The following is an 18,168-nucleotide window of genomic DNA, read 5'->3' as shown; positions in this document are numbered from 1 at the left end:
TTTTCTTCTGTTTCAGTCTGACAACACCGTTTTCTACGTCAAATGTCAAAATACTGTGATGGATCTGTGAATTGTTTGTTTGTAAGAAAAACTCGTTAGAAAGTATTTCCCAGCCACTAAAAACCAGGATTATATGCAAATATCATACAACAGTGATATCTTTATTAATCCATATCAAAAGATTTCCATGCCTCTGTGGCATTATTCATCTAAGTGGTTAGCCTTGAAGTAGATGTCACCTATTAACTTATATGAGTGTTGTTTATTCTACATTTTAGCTATATTAGTCGCAAATTTAAGATTATATGGCTTTGATATTTGACTTATGTCTTACGGCGATCCGGAAGAGGCATGTTTTATCTAAGTGTACGGGAGAAAGGTGCTGGTTTAGTTGTGATCAGCTGGATTTGCCTGGCTGTGCTGTGCGCCGCATCTACGGCGCCTTGTGACAAGACTCGCAGGGTGTTCACGGAGCAGAGCGGCATCATCACCGATGGACCAACTAACTCTAACTACACACAAGTCAGTTACATGATCTACAAATGTTTGAAGTAGTAGTGAGTGAAGTGCTAATAAGAATTCTGTTCTAGGACTCCCATTGTGAGTGGCTCATCAAGGCAGCTAATAAAAGCCAGTACATTACGTTAAGTTTTATTCGTATGGGTACAGAATGTTCCTATGACTATGTGTTTGTTTATGATGGAGACTCATTTGATGCACCATTGCTTGGAAGCTTCAGTGGGAAAACTGAACCTCAAAATGTTACCGCTTCTAGTGGATATGTGAGTACCTAGTCATACAATAGTGCATTTTAGTTAATAGTAATGTTTGTTACAATGTCAGTAAATAGATAAAAACATACAATACAGATCATTATCTGTAGTACATTAATCTCTTTGTGTCTATTGTTTTAGATGTTAATATTACTGTACAGTGATACTAATTATGTGTTGGACGGATTCCGAGCTACGTATGCCATACACAACTGTCCCAACAACTGTACGGGCCGGGGACTGTGTGTGTCCAACAAGTGTTTCTGTGTGGGTAACTGGGGCGGGCCTGACTGCAGTGTGGAGCTGTGCCCCAATGGATGCTCAAGCAATGGCCATTGTAAGGGAGATAGATGTGCATGCAAGAAAGGGTAAGAATTCTTAACATTCTTATATGAAAAATCTATATATTGTGATTCTGAGAACTACAATTATTTAATCTGTATTTGTACATTTTAAACCACATGGTACAGCTAGCAAAAATTTGAATATGTGAGTGTACATATTGTTATGTAAAAATCTGTCTTATGTCAACAGCCAAGTTGGTCAGTTTTGTTTGTACAGTCACTTAGTACAATAAGTACATGCAAACTGCTTGATGGATATATAGATGTTCAGTTTATTTGAGTAACAAAAATTGTGAGAATGAGACAAAACATAAGTTTTACTATATGAACCGGACTCTTAGTAGAAAATTATGAATAATCAATAATGACAAGGCAAAAGCTTCATATAATATTTGACCTTTTGAATAACTAAATCTGTTTGTGCATTTGTCAGGAAACAAAAAATTACTATACAGAGCTGTATAATACCTATATGTATTTATGTTCTGGTATATAAGTTGATTACTAAGTCATTACAGTACTGCTTACTTTTATTAACTGTTCTGTGTTATAATGTGTTTATTTTGCTAAGTTGTAAACATAGAATAAATACATCTAAATTACCATTTTAATTATGAATCAATCACAAGATCCAAGGCTTTGTAAACTCGAGGATTTCTTGGTATAAATATTAAATTTAAATAATGAGGTCTTTTCCTTAACATCAAAAATCTGTGTACATCCGTCTGAATAATTATCCTGTTTCTATACATTCAGGGGAAGGAAAAATCTATCATTGATTTCAATTTATTAACTGCTCAATTGATGGCTTTGTCATGATTTTGAAACAAAAACAACATTGTTAGCAACAGTTCACTGTGGATTATAACTAGTTACTGACAGACAAATTGATGGCTTGATTGAACTTCCTGCTTGATGCTTTTATCTAATTAACACAGGTATTCTGGTGAATCATGTTCTCTCAAGAAGAATGACAAGGAAGGCAATAGTTGGCACTGGTTGTCACATACAGAAAGTGGAATGACCAAACGAGCTGCCCATACTGCAGTCTATGTTAACCACACGGATTCCCTTTATGTTTTTGGAGGTTATGATCTGAACAAAGTGCTTGGCTTATTGGAGGTTTACAGGTCAGTCCAACTGAGTATTTACAAACATATCATGTCAATGTCAAATAGTTATATACTCTCTTTATGTACTTACTGTAAAACAGGGTGAATAGATCCGGAAGAGGGGTGAATAAATATTGGGAAAATATTCTAACATCTATTCACCCCATTCCTGTATCTATTCACACTTTGAACTCTGCTCACCCCATTTTACTGTATTGCAAACATGTACAAAATGTTAACAGTGAGTTTTGTAATACAGACAGGTCCTTGTAAATTGTAATATTATTCTGTAAACATAAAATAAACTAACAAGGGCAAAAGAATGAATAGTTTTGTGTGACTTCATTATAAAATCATATTGTTTTACTCCAAGAGCAATCAAGTTAAATAGTCCAAGATTAATACTTATTACGTTATTACAGTGATGATGATGACCTGTGCCATATAATAAAATGTTTCTTAATTGCCCAGCTTTTATCTTTTTTAATACTTATTGTTATTTGTCTTATTAACTATGCATTTGTGTATAGGTTCTCAACTAGTCAGTGGTATGATGAAAATGGAAAAGTATTACGCAGATATCCTACAAATGAGGAGATTGATAAGTCTTTGTTGACTTTATTTACTAAGGTAAAACGTTATAATGTTTATCTTTTACTGTATTATCAAGAGAATGCTTTCTTTATAATTACAGCATGAATCTCAATTGTATTTCGATGTTGAAATTAAACCTTATGTTTTAGGGTAATGTTGATGGCAGTTGGCAGATAGGCAACAGGAGTTCGTTATTCAATTTACTTCTATCGTCATTCTCAAACCATGATAAAACAACGTTGCCTCTCATGTACTCCCATGCACCGACACCATATTCGGAGAGCTATTTACATTTTACTGAGCAACCAGAGGTTGTAAGTAATGTTATGAAGGATAACACTACGAAACCTGAGCCAAGGTATGGCCACTCTGCCTGCGCATTTGGTGCGGGTTTCGTGTTGTATGGAGGTAAGCTCTCAGACGGGAGCTTGTCCTCTGAACTATGGATGTATGACGTCACATCAAACATCTGGACATTACGCGCTGTGAACGCCACTTTCACCCCGCCGGGGCTAACTCGCCACACACTAACCGCAGTCAAAGACGAATTATACCTCTTTGGTGGTAGTACAATGGATGGAGAGTTCTCCTCAAGGTAATGAATGAAACAGTACTTATAATTTATTCTTATTGCCTTTTATTGAACAGTTTATTACATTTTTCCTTCCCTTTGTTCACAGTATGTATAAAATAAAACTTGATGACGTCAATACGGAGACTTGGGAAAGGATACAAGTGAGAGGTGGTAAAGAGTTGGATGTTCGGGTGGTCGCCCATACTGCTGTGTATCATACACATTCTAATTCAATATTGGTGTATGGAGGCGTAGTTGCCAGTGTTGCGCGGTCAGTAAATATATCGATTAGAACAGAATCGATTTCAGGTAATCGATATATCGGTGTACCTAAGTAACTTTTTCTGTCTTGCAGGTTTTCGAAGCTCTCGGATAGGATGTTCGCATTCGACATAGATTATAAACACTGGAGTGAGATACACTATCCTCGCGCTCATTTACGAGACACATATGTGCCACGAGAGAGGGCGTTTCATACGTCAACTATTATCGGTATGTTCAAAATTATATGTTAACACATCCTGTACAGTAATGATCGTTTTCCTTCTAAGATATATGAAGTATCTTTATGTCATCTGTAATTGAGCATTAAAAATGGCATTTAAGTGAGTTTAGCCGACACTACAACCGCCCAACTTTTTTCAACTTTACAGGAAACTATCTAGTGGTATTTGGTGGCTACTCTCACCGTCACAATAGAGAAGAAATCTGTTATGATGGTCAAATGTACATCTATCACTTGGGCTGTCACGCTTGGATTCCATTGGACGTGTTGGGCAAAGTGCGTCGCTTCTATCCGAAGAAGCAAGGCGTGTTTGCGCACGCGGCGGCCTTGAGACCACCGTCTACCTTGTTAATTGCTGGTGGTTACCATGGTAACGTTAATGGTGAGTGTAGAAAGTATGAAGATTAACTTGTGCGATATTATGTTATTATCAGTCAATTTTGTTTCTAAGGTTAGTACATTGTCTGACTTCATAATTTCTTCTTATTGCTTGCAGGAGATTTATTAGCCTACGTAGTACCGAGTTGGCAAGCGGGCATCACCAATAGTGATCCAGAGTCGGCTTGTCGACGTCATCGATCTCAACCGGAGTGTTTAGCGGACCCTGAGTGCGGGTGGTGCTCGGCGGATGATGTAAGTAACTTGTTTTTTCTTTTTAAATTTTCGCATGACAGCCAGGACCAGCATTTCAATTATGATTCTAATGAGACTTATTTTTTTTTAAATAACTTATTTATGCAACTGTTCAACGAAGTAACTCGATTAGTTTCGAGCCACATTGAGGGCCCATAGTTTAATCAAACTAGTTTAGTCATGCGTAAAAAACTTTTACATCGTTATTTACAGACTTGCTACGGTAGAAGGATAGGATCTAACTGTACGACGAACCTCCAGTCCATTCGATGTGGCGGTATATGTCCAGCGCTGGGCGACTGTCACTCCTGCCTCATACACGGGCCGGCGCCCGGGGCCAACAGTAGTCGCACGCCTTTACCCTCCGTCAGTACTAAGCTGGGACTGGATCAGTGTAACTGGTGCGTCCAGAATGCTCGGTGTCATCATAAAGATGGTAAGGCTTTACAACAGATTTTTAACTTTATTGCAAAGTAATTAGGTTAAAAATGTATCTTGATAAAAGATGAACAATTTTCCTGTGAAGATTTTTTAAAGATTGCAAAGATTTTTCTTCTGTGTCAGGGTCATTTAATATTAATTAAATGACCACATACACAATTATAATTACACATATTTAATTATACTTTTCTAGATAATTATGGCGTGTGCGGAGAAGATACACCATCGGAAAATCCTGGCTGGTGGGGCTCCACTGGCACTGAAGTAACAACGCCAGACGAATGTAAAATACTAGACAAGCGACCCGGCCTCACCTTCCTCAGATACCAACAACCCGCCGATTGGAACCACCCCGACGGTGTATCTGTGGTTAACGCAACCATCGTGGACTGGAGTACTGGCGGAGGCAGCAACCAGATATTCAGTGGATCCAGTGAGGCGAGACTCAGGGGCTGGCTACACATACCGCAGTATTGGAACGGAACTGGCGAGACATTGCACATCTGCGCAGGATACTCCAACATATCTCTTGCACTGGGTGACGTCACAGATCCAGTAGCCAACCTAACAGCCCAGCCGTCAGCCTGCTCTCTAGTGGACTGGCCCGCGCTGTTCCCAGGCCGCCTCGCCGTCGACATGCACGCTAATGATTCTTTACACACCGGCTTATATCCTTCACATCACCGCGCCAAAATGGAACTACTCCACAATAAATCTCAGGAAAGTGCTAAGGTAAGTTTTATTTTGTCCTTGACATGTTTTTCACGAAGAACAATTATATGTTATTACTTAAGTTACGTTGAAAATATTATTGTTGTAGGTGTTTACATTCGAGTTTTTGGAGCCATACTCTGACGGGCAGTGCAACTACGACAACTGCCTGCTGTGCCTGTCGGACGCGGCGTGCGGCTGGTGCGAGCTGAGCGGGCGCTGCGAGCCGCGCCACGTGGACGAGCGGGTCGCGTGTAGTATGGACGGCCAGTGGCGCTACCTCACGCTGCAGCCCGCCGCCTGCCCCAACTGCTCCAACTACATCAGCTGCGAGCGCTGCGTGGGCGGCAACTACTGCGAGTGGTGGGCCGACGAGGCGCGCTGCGCCCGCCGCGGCCGCGCCGCCGGCGCCATCCAGTCGCGCGCCGCCTGCCCGGCGCCGTGCCGCCTGCGCGCCGACTGCGAGCACTGCCTGGACGAGCGCGGCCGCTGCGTCTGGTGCGAGGCCACGCGCCAGTGCTTCAGCTTCAGCGTGTACACCAGCGAGTACCAGTTCGGGCTGTGCCGCGAGTGGCTGGACCGCGCGTCGTCGCCGCCGGACGACGCGGCGCGCAAGGCGGGCCAGTGCAAGTCGTGCCGGCGCCACGCGCAGTGCTCGGCCTGCCTGCGCAGCATGGGCTGCGGCTGGTGCTACTCGCAGGACAACCCCATCGTCGGCGCCTGCACCGAGGGCGACTTCACGCGCTCGCACGCGGACTGCGCCGCCGTCCTCAACGTCACCACCAGCGACGCGGGCTGGGCCTACGCGCAGTGTCCCGACGTGGACGAGTGCGGCCTGGGGCTGCACGACTGCCACGAGCACGCCATCTGCAACAACACCCACGGCTCCTACACGTGTAAATGTAAGCAGGGTTACATCGGAGACGGCAAGAAGAGCTGTATGCGCACCTGTTACAATAACTGTATTCATGGTTATTGTCTCGGGTCTCCTCAGTACAAGTGTAACTGCGATTTGGGCTGGACGGGAGCAGACTGTTCGATAAACTGCGGCTGCCATAATCATTCGACGTGTAGGCTGGGCGTGGGGCGCTGTGACGAGTGTCAGGACTGGACGGAGGGAGAGTTCTGCGAGTCTTGTAAGCCGGGCAGCCACGGCAATGCTACGACGGGGCAAGGGTGTCGCAGGTGTGACTGTAACGACCACGGTGACGAGACACGCGGCGTCTGTGACGTTGCTACAGGAGAATGTATCTGCAAGGATAACACCGAAGGCTTGAACTGTGAACGTTGTAAGCCTAAGTTTTATGGCGATCCTAGACATGGCGGCAAATGTTACTATCAGTGTGAACCTAGGGGAATGTTAAATGCAACACAAACTGAAGGAATCGGTTCCTACAAAACAGACCCGGATATAAAAACTATCGGACCTTCGAAGGAATGTTTATGGATAATATCTGCTGACGATATCAAGGATGCAATCATTCAGTTCACTATAAATTCCTCTACTTTCGATGTTCCTTGTGATGAGAATGCTGTATACGTTTACGATGGTCTGGGCGGCGTGCCTGACTTGAGCAATAATCAACAGAGTCAGTTGCTGGGAGTATTCTGTAATGGTGCTTCGTCCGGAGTCATAGAGGCTCGCAGTGGTAACCTGACAGTCCACTACAAACAAGGGCAACCGGAGCAAGGCTTCGAGGGCAGCTACAAGGTGTTGGCTTGTGATGGATACTGCACGTGGCCCAGGGTGTGCAACAAGAGGCACTGCGTGTGTCGCGAGGGGTACGGCGGCCCCAACTGTGAGTACGAGATCTGTCGCAACAACTGCAGCATGGCGGCCAACGCCGGGGTCTGTGACGCTAGCTATGGCAGATGTCTGTGTAATGAAGGGTTCGGAGGCGATGATTGCTCCATCAGGTTAGATAAACCACAGCTTGTGTTTACAGAGCTATTCAACTCCGAATATTTATCTGAAGGTTTAGATCACTTGAGGAAAACACTCCCTAGGTTCGGCCATAGTTTAGTTGCCGACAGACGCGGGCTCTGGATGTTTGGCGGCTACTCTCTTTCACACGGCCCATTAAACGACATTCGATTCTTTGATACGAAGAACAACACTTGGATGCAAGTTACTGTGGAAGCTACTCCGGACGCTAAAATGCCGGAAGGTCGATATTTCCATGCAGCTGAGATCTATCACTCGAAACAAAATATTTATATTTATGGAGGTTTGAGTTTGCAAGAGAAGAGCGGACAGAACAAGACGCTTGGAGACTTTTGGCAGTTTAGCTTGAAGGACCAGCGGTGGAGCAACATTCGAAGTAAGGACAAAGACAAGGATGGACAGCCGCCTGCACTCGCCGGACACACGCTCACTCTACAGAAATACTTGGACTATGAAAGTTTGGTTTTGATCGGCGGATTTTCTCTGGAAGAAGGTTTTATGTTTGATGTATGGGAATTTGATCTGGACAATGAGAAATGGTTTAAATTGAAAGATGGAGGTGCGAAACCTTCAGGAATAATTGGTCATAGTACCATTTACCATGCGCCTTCTCAGAGTCTGTATGTGTACGGTGGAATCTTGTACTCGTACAATGGCACCATGTTATCTAACAAACTGTTTTCATTCCACTACCCTACAAAGCAGTGGAGTGAACTGCCAACATTCCCGATATTGAACAACTATTACGACAACTTGCCTCAAGCCACATACTTGCACTCAGCGGTCACTACCAATGATTACATGATTATCTTCGGAGGAAGGACGGACCCAGAAAATAGGTCTGATTCTCTCATTGCGTACATCTACAGTTGCAATCAATGGGTTCGACTTGTTAAAGGTATGATTTTTTCATCAATTCTGAATACTTGTGTAAAATTACGACGATGAATTTTCAATAATAACACTTATGTTTGCAGGTGTAAGTATCGTCGGTCACCCGCCGCCGCCCACCATAGCCCACGCCATGGCTATAGACATAGACACAGAGAACGAAGGCTACATCTACATAATAGGCGGCTGGACGGGCAGTGCTCACTGCCAAGTTACCCGCATATCTCTGCCTGAAGACCTGTGTTCTCTGTGGAGTTCCAACAAGTTCGAGTGCCGAAGTCACATGGGTTGTAGTTTCTGCAGTACTGGGAACTATACGAAGTGTTTCTCGGTGGATAAGCCTGGTTGCGAGGGCAGCGACATGGTGTCGGTGAACCCCGGCGCTGCGTGTGACGCGGAGCTGGTGTCTGCGCGCGCGTGCGAGAACTTCACCACGTGCACGTCGTGTCTGGCGGCCTGGCCCATGTACCCGGAGGACAAGCCCGCCTGTCGCTGGTGCGAGTCCTGCGCTGCAGCTGTCGGTACGGATTTCTTCTTCCTAACCGTGACTTTTGACAGGTTCCTTTGCGGTTGTTGTTTTACTATCTCAATTTCACTTGTTTTAGGTGAATGTGTACCCACGGACGAGTCGTGTACCAGCATGAAATGTAACGCCGGCACTACCTACATCAGTGACGTGGGTAACTGTCCCGAACTACGATGTGCGTCATCTGACTGTGAAAAATGTGTATCTAAAGAATGTACCTGGACGAGACATGCTGTCAGAGAAGGTGAGCTGGTTTACATAGAATAAAGTTGTCCTGTTGCTTTAAAGTCATGTAAATAATAACCATGTCGATTCATTCTCCAGGTCAATTAACACGAATAGCCGATGAGTCCATGGAACTGTTCAACTGGACGTGTGCGTCTATAGAGGAGCCAGGTCGCACCAGTCTCCGCGCCACGAAGAGCGAGGAGTGTCCGAGCAGGTGCAACATGTTCGACGACTGCCAGTCGTGCCTGAGCACGGACGGCGGCGAGGGAGGGTTCGCCGAGTGTCGCTGGGCCACGTACCTGGGCGCGTGCATCTCGCCGGCGTACCAGCCCGTGTACTGCGCGGGCGGCGTGTGCGGGCTGGTCCTGGCCCGGGGCGGGCGCGCGCTGTGCCCGGCGCCGTGCGCCACGTTCGGGCAGTGCGCCGCCTGCCTGCGCCACTCGCACTGCGGCTGGTGCGCGCTGGGCGGCGCCAACGGCCGCGGCGTGTGCTCCGAGGGCTCCATCGACGCGCCGCTCGACTACTCCACGCGCACCACCTGCGCCGCCGTCTACTCCGCCGCCAACCACGACGACTACTCCAACGACACCTTCTCCTGGCACTACACGCGCTGCCCGCCGGAGAACGAGTGTGAGAATAACCATCATCAGTGCAAGGCCGAGTCTGAGGTTACTTTTTGTTTTAATACGTGTAAGTATGTGCTAAAAAAGTTTTGAATTGTTATAATTACGTATTTATTTGTTTTCAGGTTTGTCGTGACCTACCCGAGGGCTACGAGTGTGCGTGTGGCGCGGGCCACAAGCGGGCCCCTGCGACGGGCCCGGGCGCGGCGGCCGCGGGCGGGTGCGTGGCCGTGTGCTCACAGGGCTGCGTGCGGGGCGCCTGCGTGCAGCCCGACGTGTGTCGCTGCGAGTTCGGGTACGTCGGCGCCAACTGCACCATACAGTGCCAGTGTAACGGACACTCCGACTGCGAGGGACCCGACAAACTCGACAAGTGTATCGAGTGCCATAATAACACCATGGTGAGTCTTCCACCACTCAAAATAATTAGTCTGGTTACTGGAACATTTTATTAACGTGGCATTCTTCTATACAGGGTGATCAATGCGAGAAATGTAAGCCAAACTTTGTGGGCGATCCAGTGAACAACGTCCAGTGCGTGCCATGCTCTACGTACTGCCACGGCCACACGTCTATATGTACCAGCGAGGTGGACGTGACGCCGGTCCGGGAGCTGGGCGGGCCGGCCGAGCCGGACGACTACCGGGACGGCGCCGCCAAGGCGCGCTGTGTGCGCTGTGCTAACAATACAGACGGACCTCGCTGTGAGAGGTGTATTGAAGGGTACTTCAGGGGCTCCGATGACTTTAGAGATCCTTGTAGGCCGTAAGTACTAAATCTAACGGAAACAGCTAAGTTAAATCTCGGATACAAGCCTTTATACAATGTATCGATTATTCCAGGTGCGAATGTCACGGCCATGGCGACACTTGTGACCCAGTAACGGGAGAGAAATGTAACTGCGGCAACAACACCGAGAGTGACATATCCTGCCAGACGACCAGCTCCAGCAAGAACTCTGCGCAGGAGTGCTGGCGCTACCAGTGCGTCAAGTGTAAGGACCTCTACATGGGCGACCCCAGGAATGGACACCAGTGCTACAAGACTATCAATATAGAAAACAAACTTTGCTTCGATGGAAAATCAATTGGTATGTACATATTAACACCGTAAATCTTTGCCAAATATCCATATTTTAAAGAACTTAATACATGATTATTTCGTTTCCAGATGAGTGCAAAATTAAGCCACGCCCTCTGTACCCTGGTCAGACAGTTTTCGTGGCGGTTAATCCGAGATACATGAACGTAGACATTCGAGTGATAGTGGACGTGACGCAGGGCGCGGTCGATCTCTACCTCAGTCCAAACGACAGTTCGTTTGTAGTGTCTGTGAACTCCAGTAATGGAGACCACTCGGTGGAGTTGGACCCCACGTACCACAAACATGAGCCGAGTCGACGAGTGCCGTCGTTCGACGACCACGTACCTGAGGAGCCACGCGTCACCTGGTACTACGACAAGGTGGAGTACACACTGGCGGACTACACGGCCAAGGACCTGGCCACCTACGTCACAGTCGACCGCAGGAACATCTTACTCCGTGTCAGGAACCTCCGCAACCGCCTCGTGCTCACTCTCCCACAGAACGTGCACGACCTCACGCACACCAAGTTCTACATCGTGGTCCGTGCTCGCCACACCGAGGACGGTGCCGCCAGCTTCGGAGTCATATTCTTCCGCCAAGACCAGCTGCACATAGACCTGTTCGTGTTCTTCTCCGTGTTCTTTTCTTGTTTCTTCCTATTCCTGGCCGCATGCGTGGTGGCCTGGAAAGCTAAACAAGCTGCCGACGTACGTCGAGCGAGGCGGAGACATGTTGTTGAGGTAATTATTTATTAACATGTGATTTATTAACTGATCTTTTCAGAACAGTGCATAACATCTTATTAATTTGTTTTATACAGATGCTGCACATGGCAAAGCGACCATTCGCTGCGGTGACGGTGGTGCTAAGCGGTGGCGTGACGTCAGCAGGCCCCCGCCGTCGCCGGGCCCCTGACCTGCGCCCCGTCGCTATCGAGCCCACTGGCGATGGCCGTGCCGCTGTCACATCTGTTCTAGTGAAGTAAGTTATAGCTGATGTACTAATAATTTTAAACAATTTAGTGGTTCATTTACTAACTGATTATGACTATGCAGGCTGCCTGGAGGGTCCCGCGTCCCCGTGCGGTTGGCACTGGCGTCGTCTCTGGTGCTAGTAGCGCGCGCGCCTGCAGCCCGGCAGCGGCGCGCGCCGCCTCTGGCGCGTCTTGCAGCGCACACCTAGCCCCCGCCGGCCCGGCAGGCGGCAGCCCTGGCCGTGCCCCCACCGGCTCAGCAGGTGGTAGCCATGGCCGCGCCCGCGCCGCACGAGCCGGCCCTGCACGACCTACATCACGCGCCCACTCTCTAATTGTAACTAACGTGTAAGCACAAAACTACAAGTAGTCTGCCTAATCGGAGAGCTCAGCTTGCAGGTACAAACAGAAGCTCTTCTTTTATTTCAGAATAAAATGCTCGTATCCCTGGCCGCGCGACGTACGTCGTCGACGGCCAACGTAATCTAAGTAAATGTTCAACCTATGTAATTAGGGCGGGTGTAATAGATTTTATTAAATTTATGTATATATCGATCGGTGCGGTGGTGAGTGGTGCGATTGGTCTCCACTTACACAATCATGTCGAGGATCTGCTATTTATCTTCGCCAATATTGAATCTCGTGACTGTGCCGTCTCGACGCGAGCGAGGAGCCAAAGGTATCAAAATTGAGCGCATGCCATGCGCGGGTTGTGAATAGCCGATATTCGCTGATCTGTTGTGTTGTTTATCTCGAAATTTTATTATGTGATGTTGACGCCACATTTTGTTAATAAAATGTTATTGAATGTCTATTTTATGAGTTAGCTTCAGATCTTTATTTACAAGTTTTAGTAGGTGATTAAAATATTGCAGCTGAGTATTTCTAAGGTACATTAGAAAAATATGTTCCTACGGATAGATGAATCTCTTAGATAAAAGATATTATTAGTTAATTAAATTACATATCTACGGCAGTTATTTTCTAAATTGAGTTTATTTTACTTTGAAAGACATGATTTTGCTAAATCTGATTATTCAATAAGTATACTGCATAGGTTTACGTTTGCCTGCATTTGCTATTCTTGTGAAACTGAATTTAAACTTGCCAGATAGTACTACGGTAAATATAAATCTGAGATTATGTTAAGTACGTAAGTACCTACACGATTACAATGCCAATGTTGTATGTTACAAACGCGATAAATTACGTAACTGCTGGTCATGTCTCATATAGTTAGCTGTGTTTGTAATGTTGTTGTTATAATTATGCTTAGAGCACAAAATATATCGAATCCTATAATTTTAGGGAGGACCGACTATTTATAGCCAATTGTCAAAAGTAGCATAAATAGGTAAATATATTCGTAAATACGTAAATTCCCCTATCCTTCGTTTGTAGCCAAATTAAACAACAGTGGACTAGGTTCGTGTCCCGTGTTACACGGATAACTCTCACGTGGTCAAGTTATTACGTAATTAACTTCAGTAACTTTGTATGTATGTATATTTATTTATTGTTGTAGACCACGACACAAGGTTCGTCTCGTTTTCGATACTCGGTAAAGGCAAGGTGTACTGTGTACATACTGTAATTATTTTGTGAATAGCCCCATGCTTGTACAGGCGTTACAGTAATTAATTCCGATTATTTAATTGCTCATTAGTAAATCAGCAGTATTGTGTAAATGGATTGATCAATTACTTGATGTGTAAGTAGAAATATATTAAATAATTAGTTTTAACTTTAAAATATTAAGAGAGTACTGAATATTGTTATGGCTACATTATTAAGTTATACATAATCAAATGAATTGTACTTGATCAAAGGTATAAACTGAGTCCAAACTACATTCCATTTGTATAACTTTGTACATAAAATAATGTGTAATAATTGAGTATTACCAAATTTTAGATCAGGTATCAAAGAGCTTTAAGGATATTTATACTAAGAAAATTTATTGCTCATAATCTTCAATTAGACGTTTGTTCACATTAAATGCATTTATATATCGTTTCCCTCTCGAGCTGTATACATTTATTTAGAAGTGAAGGGTTTCTTTATAAAGTCCGTAGTTTACACTTACACCTAAGTTGTGTGAATGTTTGTTGATTGGAATGCATTTGTGGCATGCTAATATGGTGATGGAAATAGTGCATTAAAAATATAATGATCGTCTATGCTATTACATTAGTAGTATTAATTGAAATGTAAAACAAAGCTAGCATGGCTAGTTCAAAAGTGTCTATTTCAGTAGATGAAATACATTACTGTATTACCTAATTTCGTCCTTTTTTGTGCTCAATGTTATGAACCCTATTGAAACTATTTCTTATAATATGATTGCCAAAATGACAAAAGGTATTATCTTCGTAATAATAAAATACAAGTACATTAGCACTTGAAATATGTAATTTGCTCTCATAGTAACAGTGTTGTCCAATTCTCAATAATGTTCGTAGTGTCTATTCTTAATTGAATTTTATTATAGGTATTGGGTTTACCTTTAGAAAAATAAGCATAATTTTATTTGCTCAAAATATTTTTATATTGAACTGCGACAGCTCTGTAATGCATTTGTGTAATTTGTATATCTTTGTTCAGTTGTTTTTGGTTTCCCTTACTGATGAACATGTTTAGCTAAGTTTTAAAGCCATACTTGCTTCTCTTCAGGTGTGATATTATGTTAAGAGTTTACTTTATAAAACAATGCCCAATATAAAATGTATTTATTGTAGTAAGCCATGTGTTTTTAAATAGTTTTATGTATATATTTGGTACATATGAGTATAAGCATCAATGTCTGTTTAGAAATTGTATCTGGGCAGAATTATTTTATATTAAAAGAATATCAAAAGATGGTCTCTAAAATAAGATCTTGAATTACATAACTGTTGTAATAAAATGTCCATGACAAGATTTTCAAGGCAATTATCTTTATTTTAAATGGAATCTTGGCAGTATTATGTATAAGCAATATATATATTTTTGTTTAACCTGAATGTATAATAAATGTTTATAAAATAAAATATACTGTTGGTTGTAAATCAAAGTTTTTTATTGTTGCATTCAACAAAATGTTACAGAAGTGTTACAAGTAGCAACATTGTGAATAATCATTATTCAAAAATATAATGACTTAACCAAACTTGATCAAATTAAATAATTATAGATCTTATGATAAACTATGCAAATAAAAATATGATCTTATTATTAAAGGAATTGATAAAATGAGAAGAGCTACTTAAAATAATGTGAAAACTAAGGAGATTTTCCTATTGGTCTTTTTGAGTGAGTAGATGAGTTTTAATTTTCTGAAGGAGTTCTTTCTTCACAGTGTCAGGAACTAAAGCTCGTGCACGAGGAGTAACCCTGGCAGCTAGCATGTCAAATGTGATATTATTACTTTCATTTTCTTTGACTACATCTCGGCAGAGCATTCTAACTTGATCTCTCCAGCCGCATTCAATCAATCTTCTTCTTAAAAGCTCTTTGAATCTGCAAAAACAACAATAGTTACATAAGTACATGTGGAGAATTAGCCTTAAACTGTTTTTGTTGGCAGTCGATATTAGTGATATTAGCAGAAAACTGCGAGCACCATTTTGGTTTTGATACTGTTTGTACATGTTAGACATGTTGACTGTCCCATCTATTTTGGATAATCTCTTGGTACGTCCAATGGAACTTAAAATATTCCATTGATTAAAAGTACAAAATTTCGATGGAACATTTAAATTTTATTTTTTCAAGCCTTTGTTCATACATCCCTAGAAAATTCAAAGTTCTAACTCACACGTCTAGCGCAGTAAAGGCCAGCGCACGGACGTCACAACCAGATCAACAATGAATGATACAACAGTAAATGTCTTCAGAATATTACAAAACAAAGAACAGTTCATTAAACTAGAGTGTAGACTGGGTAGCAGTGGTTAGAGTTTGCATCTATTTTTGGATTTACCCTATTCTTAGGGTGGTGATACAGTGATACATGTTTTCTACTGCACCATTACTACTCAGTAGAATGAACTATATTTCTCGCTTGACTACATTACCAGTATATTAAGTTGATTAAATACCGGTTGGACAAAAAGTAGGTATGTGTTTTAGTTTAAAGTTTCAATTCATTATAAGTATGTCACCTTGTCAACTCTAAGATAGGTTCAGACGTAAGTATAATTCTTACCTTTCCCTGTCGCCGGTTAAAACCAATCGCTGATGTGCTATAGTATTGTTTACAGTCATTTTAACCTGAAAAAAGGTGATTAATAACATTAACTTCTAGAACACTGACAAACATGGTATGCAAAAAGTAAGTTCAATAATATTTTTATTCACTTAATACCTACGTGTTATATGATGTGAAACACTGTAATAATTTCACAAAAAAAGAACAGATGTCCAATAACAATCAATCAAAAATAATCAACACCAACAGTGAACAAAAGCAGGACAAATCACAAGTGTTGTGTGTTGACAATAATGACACTGACAGGCGATGATGGTTGTCTGGTAAGAACCACAGACTAGTAACAGAAGTTGTACATGGAATATTTCTAATATTTCTTTTACTTCCTTTCTGTGCTGAGGCATGAGGTTGAGGACAGTGTCATTAATTATTATTTTATCCTACTTGGAAATAGTTATTTAGGAAATAAAGACTGCGATAAGGGATGCTCCTTCTAGGATTCTCGTTCCACCCTTTCGAAGATTCATAAACAATGACATTTGTCAGTTTGACACTGAAGTGTTAGTTGTCAGCTGTGTAATGTTTATCAATATTTTAGATAATTTTCTATACCTGACTATAATATAAAAATATTTATTGTTATAAGTAGGTATTTGCTATCAAAACAAATAGCAAACCTTAGTTATGGCTCACGTCGTGGTTTTGGATTCAATTGATGAAGATATTTTCGTTTGTGGGACTTGTAAAACTGTATTTAACTCGTTACAAATATTCCTTGACCATAAAAGATCAAAATGTACCAATATCGTTTTAGAAAGAACTTATTCGAATGTTGATTTGATGCAGCCAGCGGGTCTTGGTGACCCTTTTCCTGAAAACATTAGTACTTTACATCAAAGCCAGGAATTATCTGAACCAGTGCCAGAGGCAGATCAGACATGGCCCAAGGATCTAACTTGTAGTACTTGTAAGAAGAAATTTAAAAAAGTTAGAACTTTGATGGCTCACATGAAAACACATTGCGAAAAACCATACCAGTGTCCTATTTGTGGTAGATGTTTTATTCAAAATTCACATTTGCAAAGACACATTACTTCACATAGAATATGGCCAGATGGTCTAAGGGAGACTACAGCACAAACTCCTGAAGAAGAACTTTTGAGTTACACATGTTCATATTGTAACTTGATTTTGGTAAATTACAGTCAATATAGGGCTCACCTCAAGAATCATTTATCTCTAAAGAAATATAAGTGCATACAAGGCGAATGTTTAGAGTTTTTCGAAACAGTTGATAGTTTGCTTCATCATGTGTCCATTGAGCATGAAAGACCTGTCTATATTTGTCATCTGTGTAGTTCTACTTTCAATAGCTTGGAAGATATTGCTGCACACTTGCAGAGTGATAATGATGGGTGCAAAGATAGCCAAAATAAGCTAAAAGTATATAAATGCTCACAATGTGATGCTAGATTTCGAAAATCTGAAAAACTGACACTTCATTTATTGACGGAGAATCATAACAAGATATGTATTCATTGTAATAAAACCTTTGCAAGTGATAAGAGATTGCGTCTGCACCTACAAATACATAGGACACTGAAACCATTTCAGTGTAACATTTGCAACAGTAGTTTCCACATGAAGAAATATTTATCAACACACATGCTGAAACATGGTAATAGGCAGTTTAAGTGCTCAGTGTGTAAGTATACATTCAAAAGACAAGATTTGCTTCAAAGGCATATGAAGTTACATCAAGCTAAGAAAATGTTGAAATGTCCCTTCAAAGATGCTTTGGATTGCAAGAAGGAATTTAGCCGTACTGACAAATTGAAATCACATATAAAATCTCACACAAAACATGTTACTCTTCATACAAAGACTAAAAAGGCTGCTCATGAAAATGTAAACAAGCTAGATACCAATCAGTAGCAACAAAAGCATAGACTAGAATTTTGAATATTTATTTCTGGTATAAGATATCTTTAATTTAGAATTAAAGATGTGAAGGTAGTTT

At 42.4% G+C, this 18,168-nt stretch overlaps 3 protein-coding genes across 3 annotated transcripts; 2 read left to right on the top strand and 1 right to left on the bottom strand.

Moving 5' to 3' along the window:
* The first annotated feature begins 14 nt into the window (after positions 1–14).
* On the top strand, positions 15–15,011 carry LOC118278829 (multiple epidermal growth factor-like domains protein 8). Its single transcript, XM_035598211.2, has 22 exons — positions 15–522; positions 591–782; positions 915–1,141; positions 2,056–2,247; positions 2,760–2,859; positions 2,973–3,418; positions 3,504–3,668; positions 3,753–3,889; positions 4,051–4,284; positions 4,399–4,535; positions 4,749–4,971; positions 5,170–5,708; positions 5,797–8,530; positions 8,610–9,044; positions 9,129–9,293; positions 9,374–9,945; positions 10,026–10,301; positions 10,376–10,665; positions 10,743–10,990; positions 11,071–11,726; positions 11,807–11,967; positions 12,042–15,011. The coding sequence occupies exons 1-22, from the start codon at positions 352–354 to the stop codon at positions 12,166–12,168; spliced, it is 8,427 nt and encodes a 2,808-aa protein (XP_035454104.2). The 5' UTR covers positions 15–351; the 3' UTR covers positions 12,169–15,011.
* On the bottom strand, positions 14,996–16,465 carry LOC118278830 (transcription and mRNA export factor ENY2). The gene is made up of 3 exons (XM_035598212.2): positions 16,309–16,465; positions 16,146–16,210; positions 14,996–15,457 (listed from the first exon to the last, which is right to left on the bottom strand). Exons 2-3 carry the CDS (start codon positions 16,202–16,204, stop codon positions 15,235–15,237), a joined length of 282 nt encoding a protein of 93 aa, XP_035454105.1. The 5' UTR covers positions 16,205–16,210; positions 16,309–16,465; the 3' UTR covers positions 14,996–15,234.
* A 155-nt stretch (positions 16,466–16,620) lies between these two features.
* LOC118278832 (zinc finger protein 569-like) lies at positions 16,621–18,090 on the top strand. The gene has a single exon (XM_035598214.2). It carries the CDS (start codon positions 16,833–16,835, stop codon positions 18,081–18,083), a length of 1,251 nt encoding a protein of 416 aa, XP_035454107.2. The 5' UTR covers positions 16,621–16,832; the 3' UTR covers positions 18,084–18,090.
* Positions 18,091–18,168: the final 78 nt, after the last annotated feature.

The sequence above is a fragment of the Spodoptera frugiperda genome, chromosome 1 (genome assembly GCF_023101765.2).
Source record: "Spodoptera frugiperda isolate SF20-4 chromosome 1, AGI-APGP_CSIRO_Sfru_2.0, whole genome shotgun sequence".
NCBI classification, from domain to species: domain Eukaryota; kingdom Metazoa; phylum Arthropoda; class Insecta; order Lepidoptera; family Noctuidae; genus Spodoptera; species Spodoptera frugiperda.
Note: the sequence above shows the minus strand (reverse complement) of the source record. Positions and strands in the feature narration are given on the sequence as shown.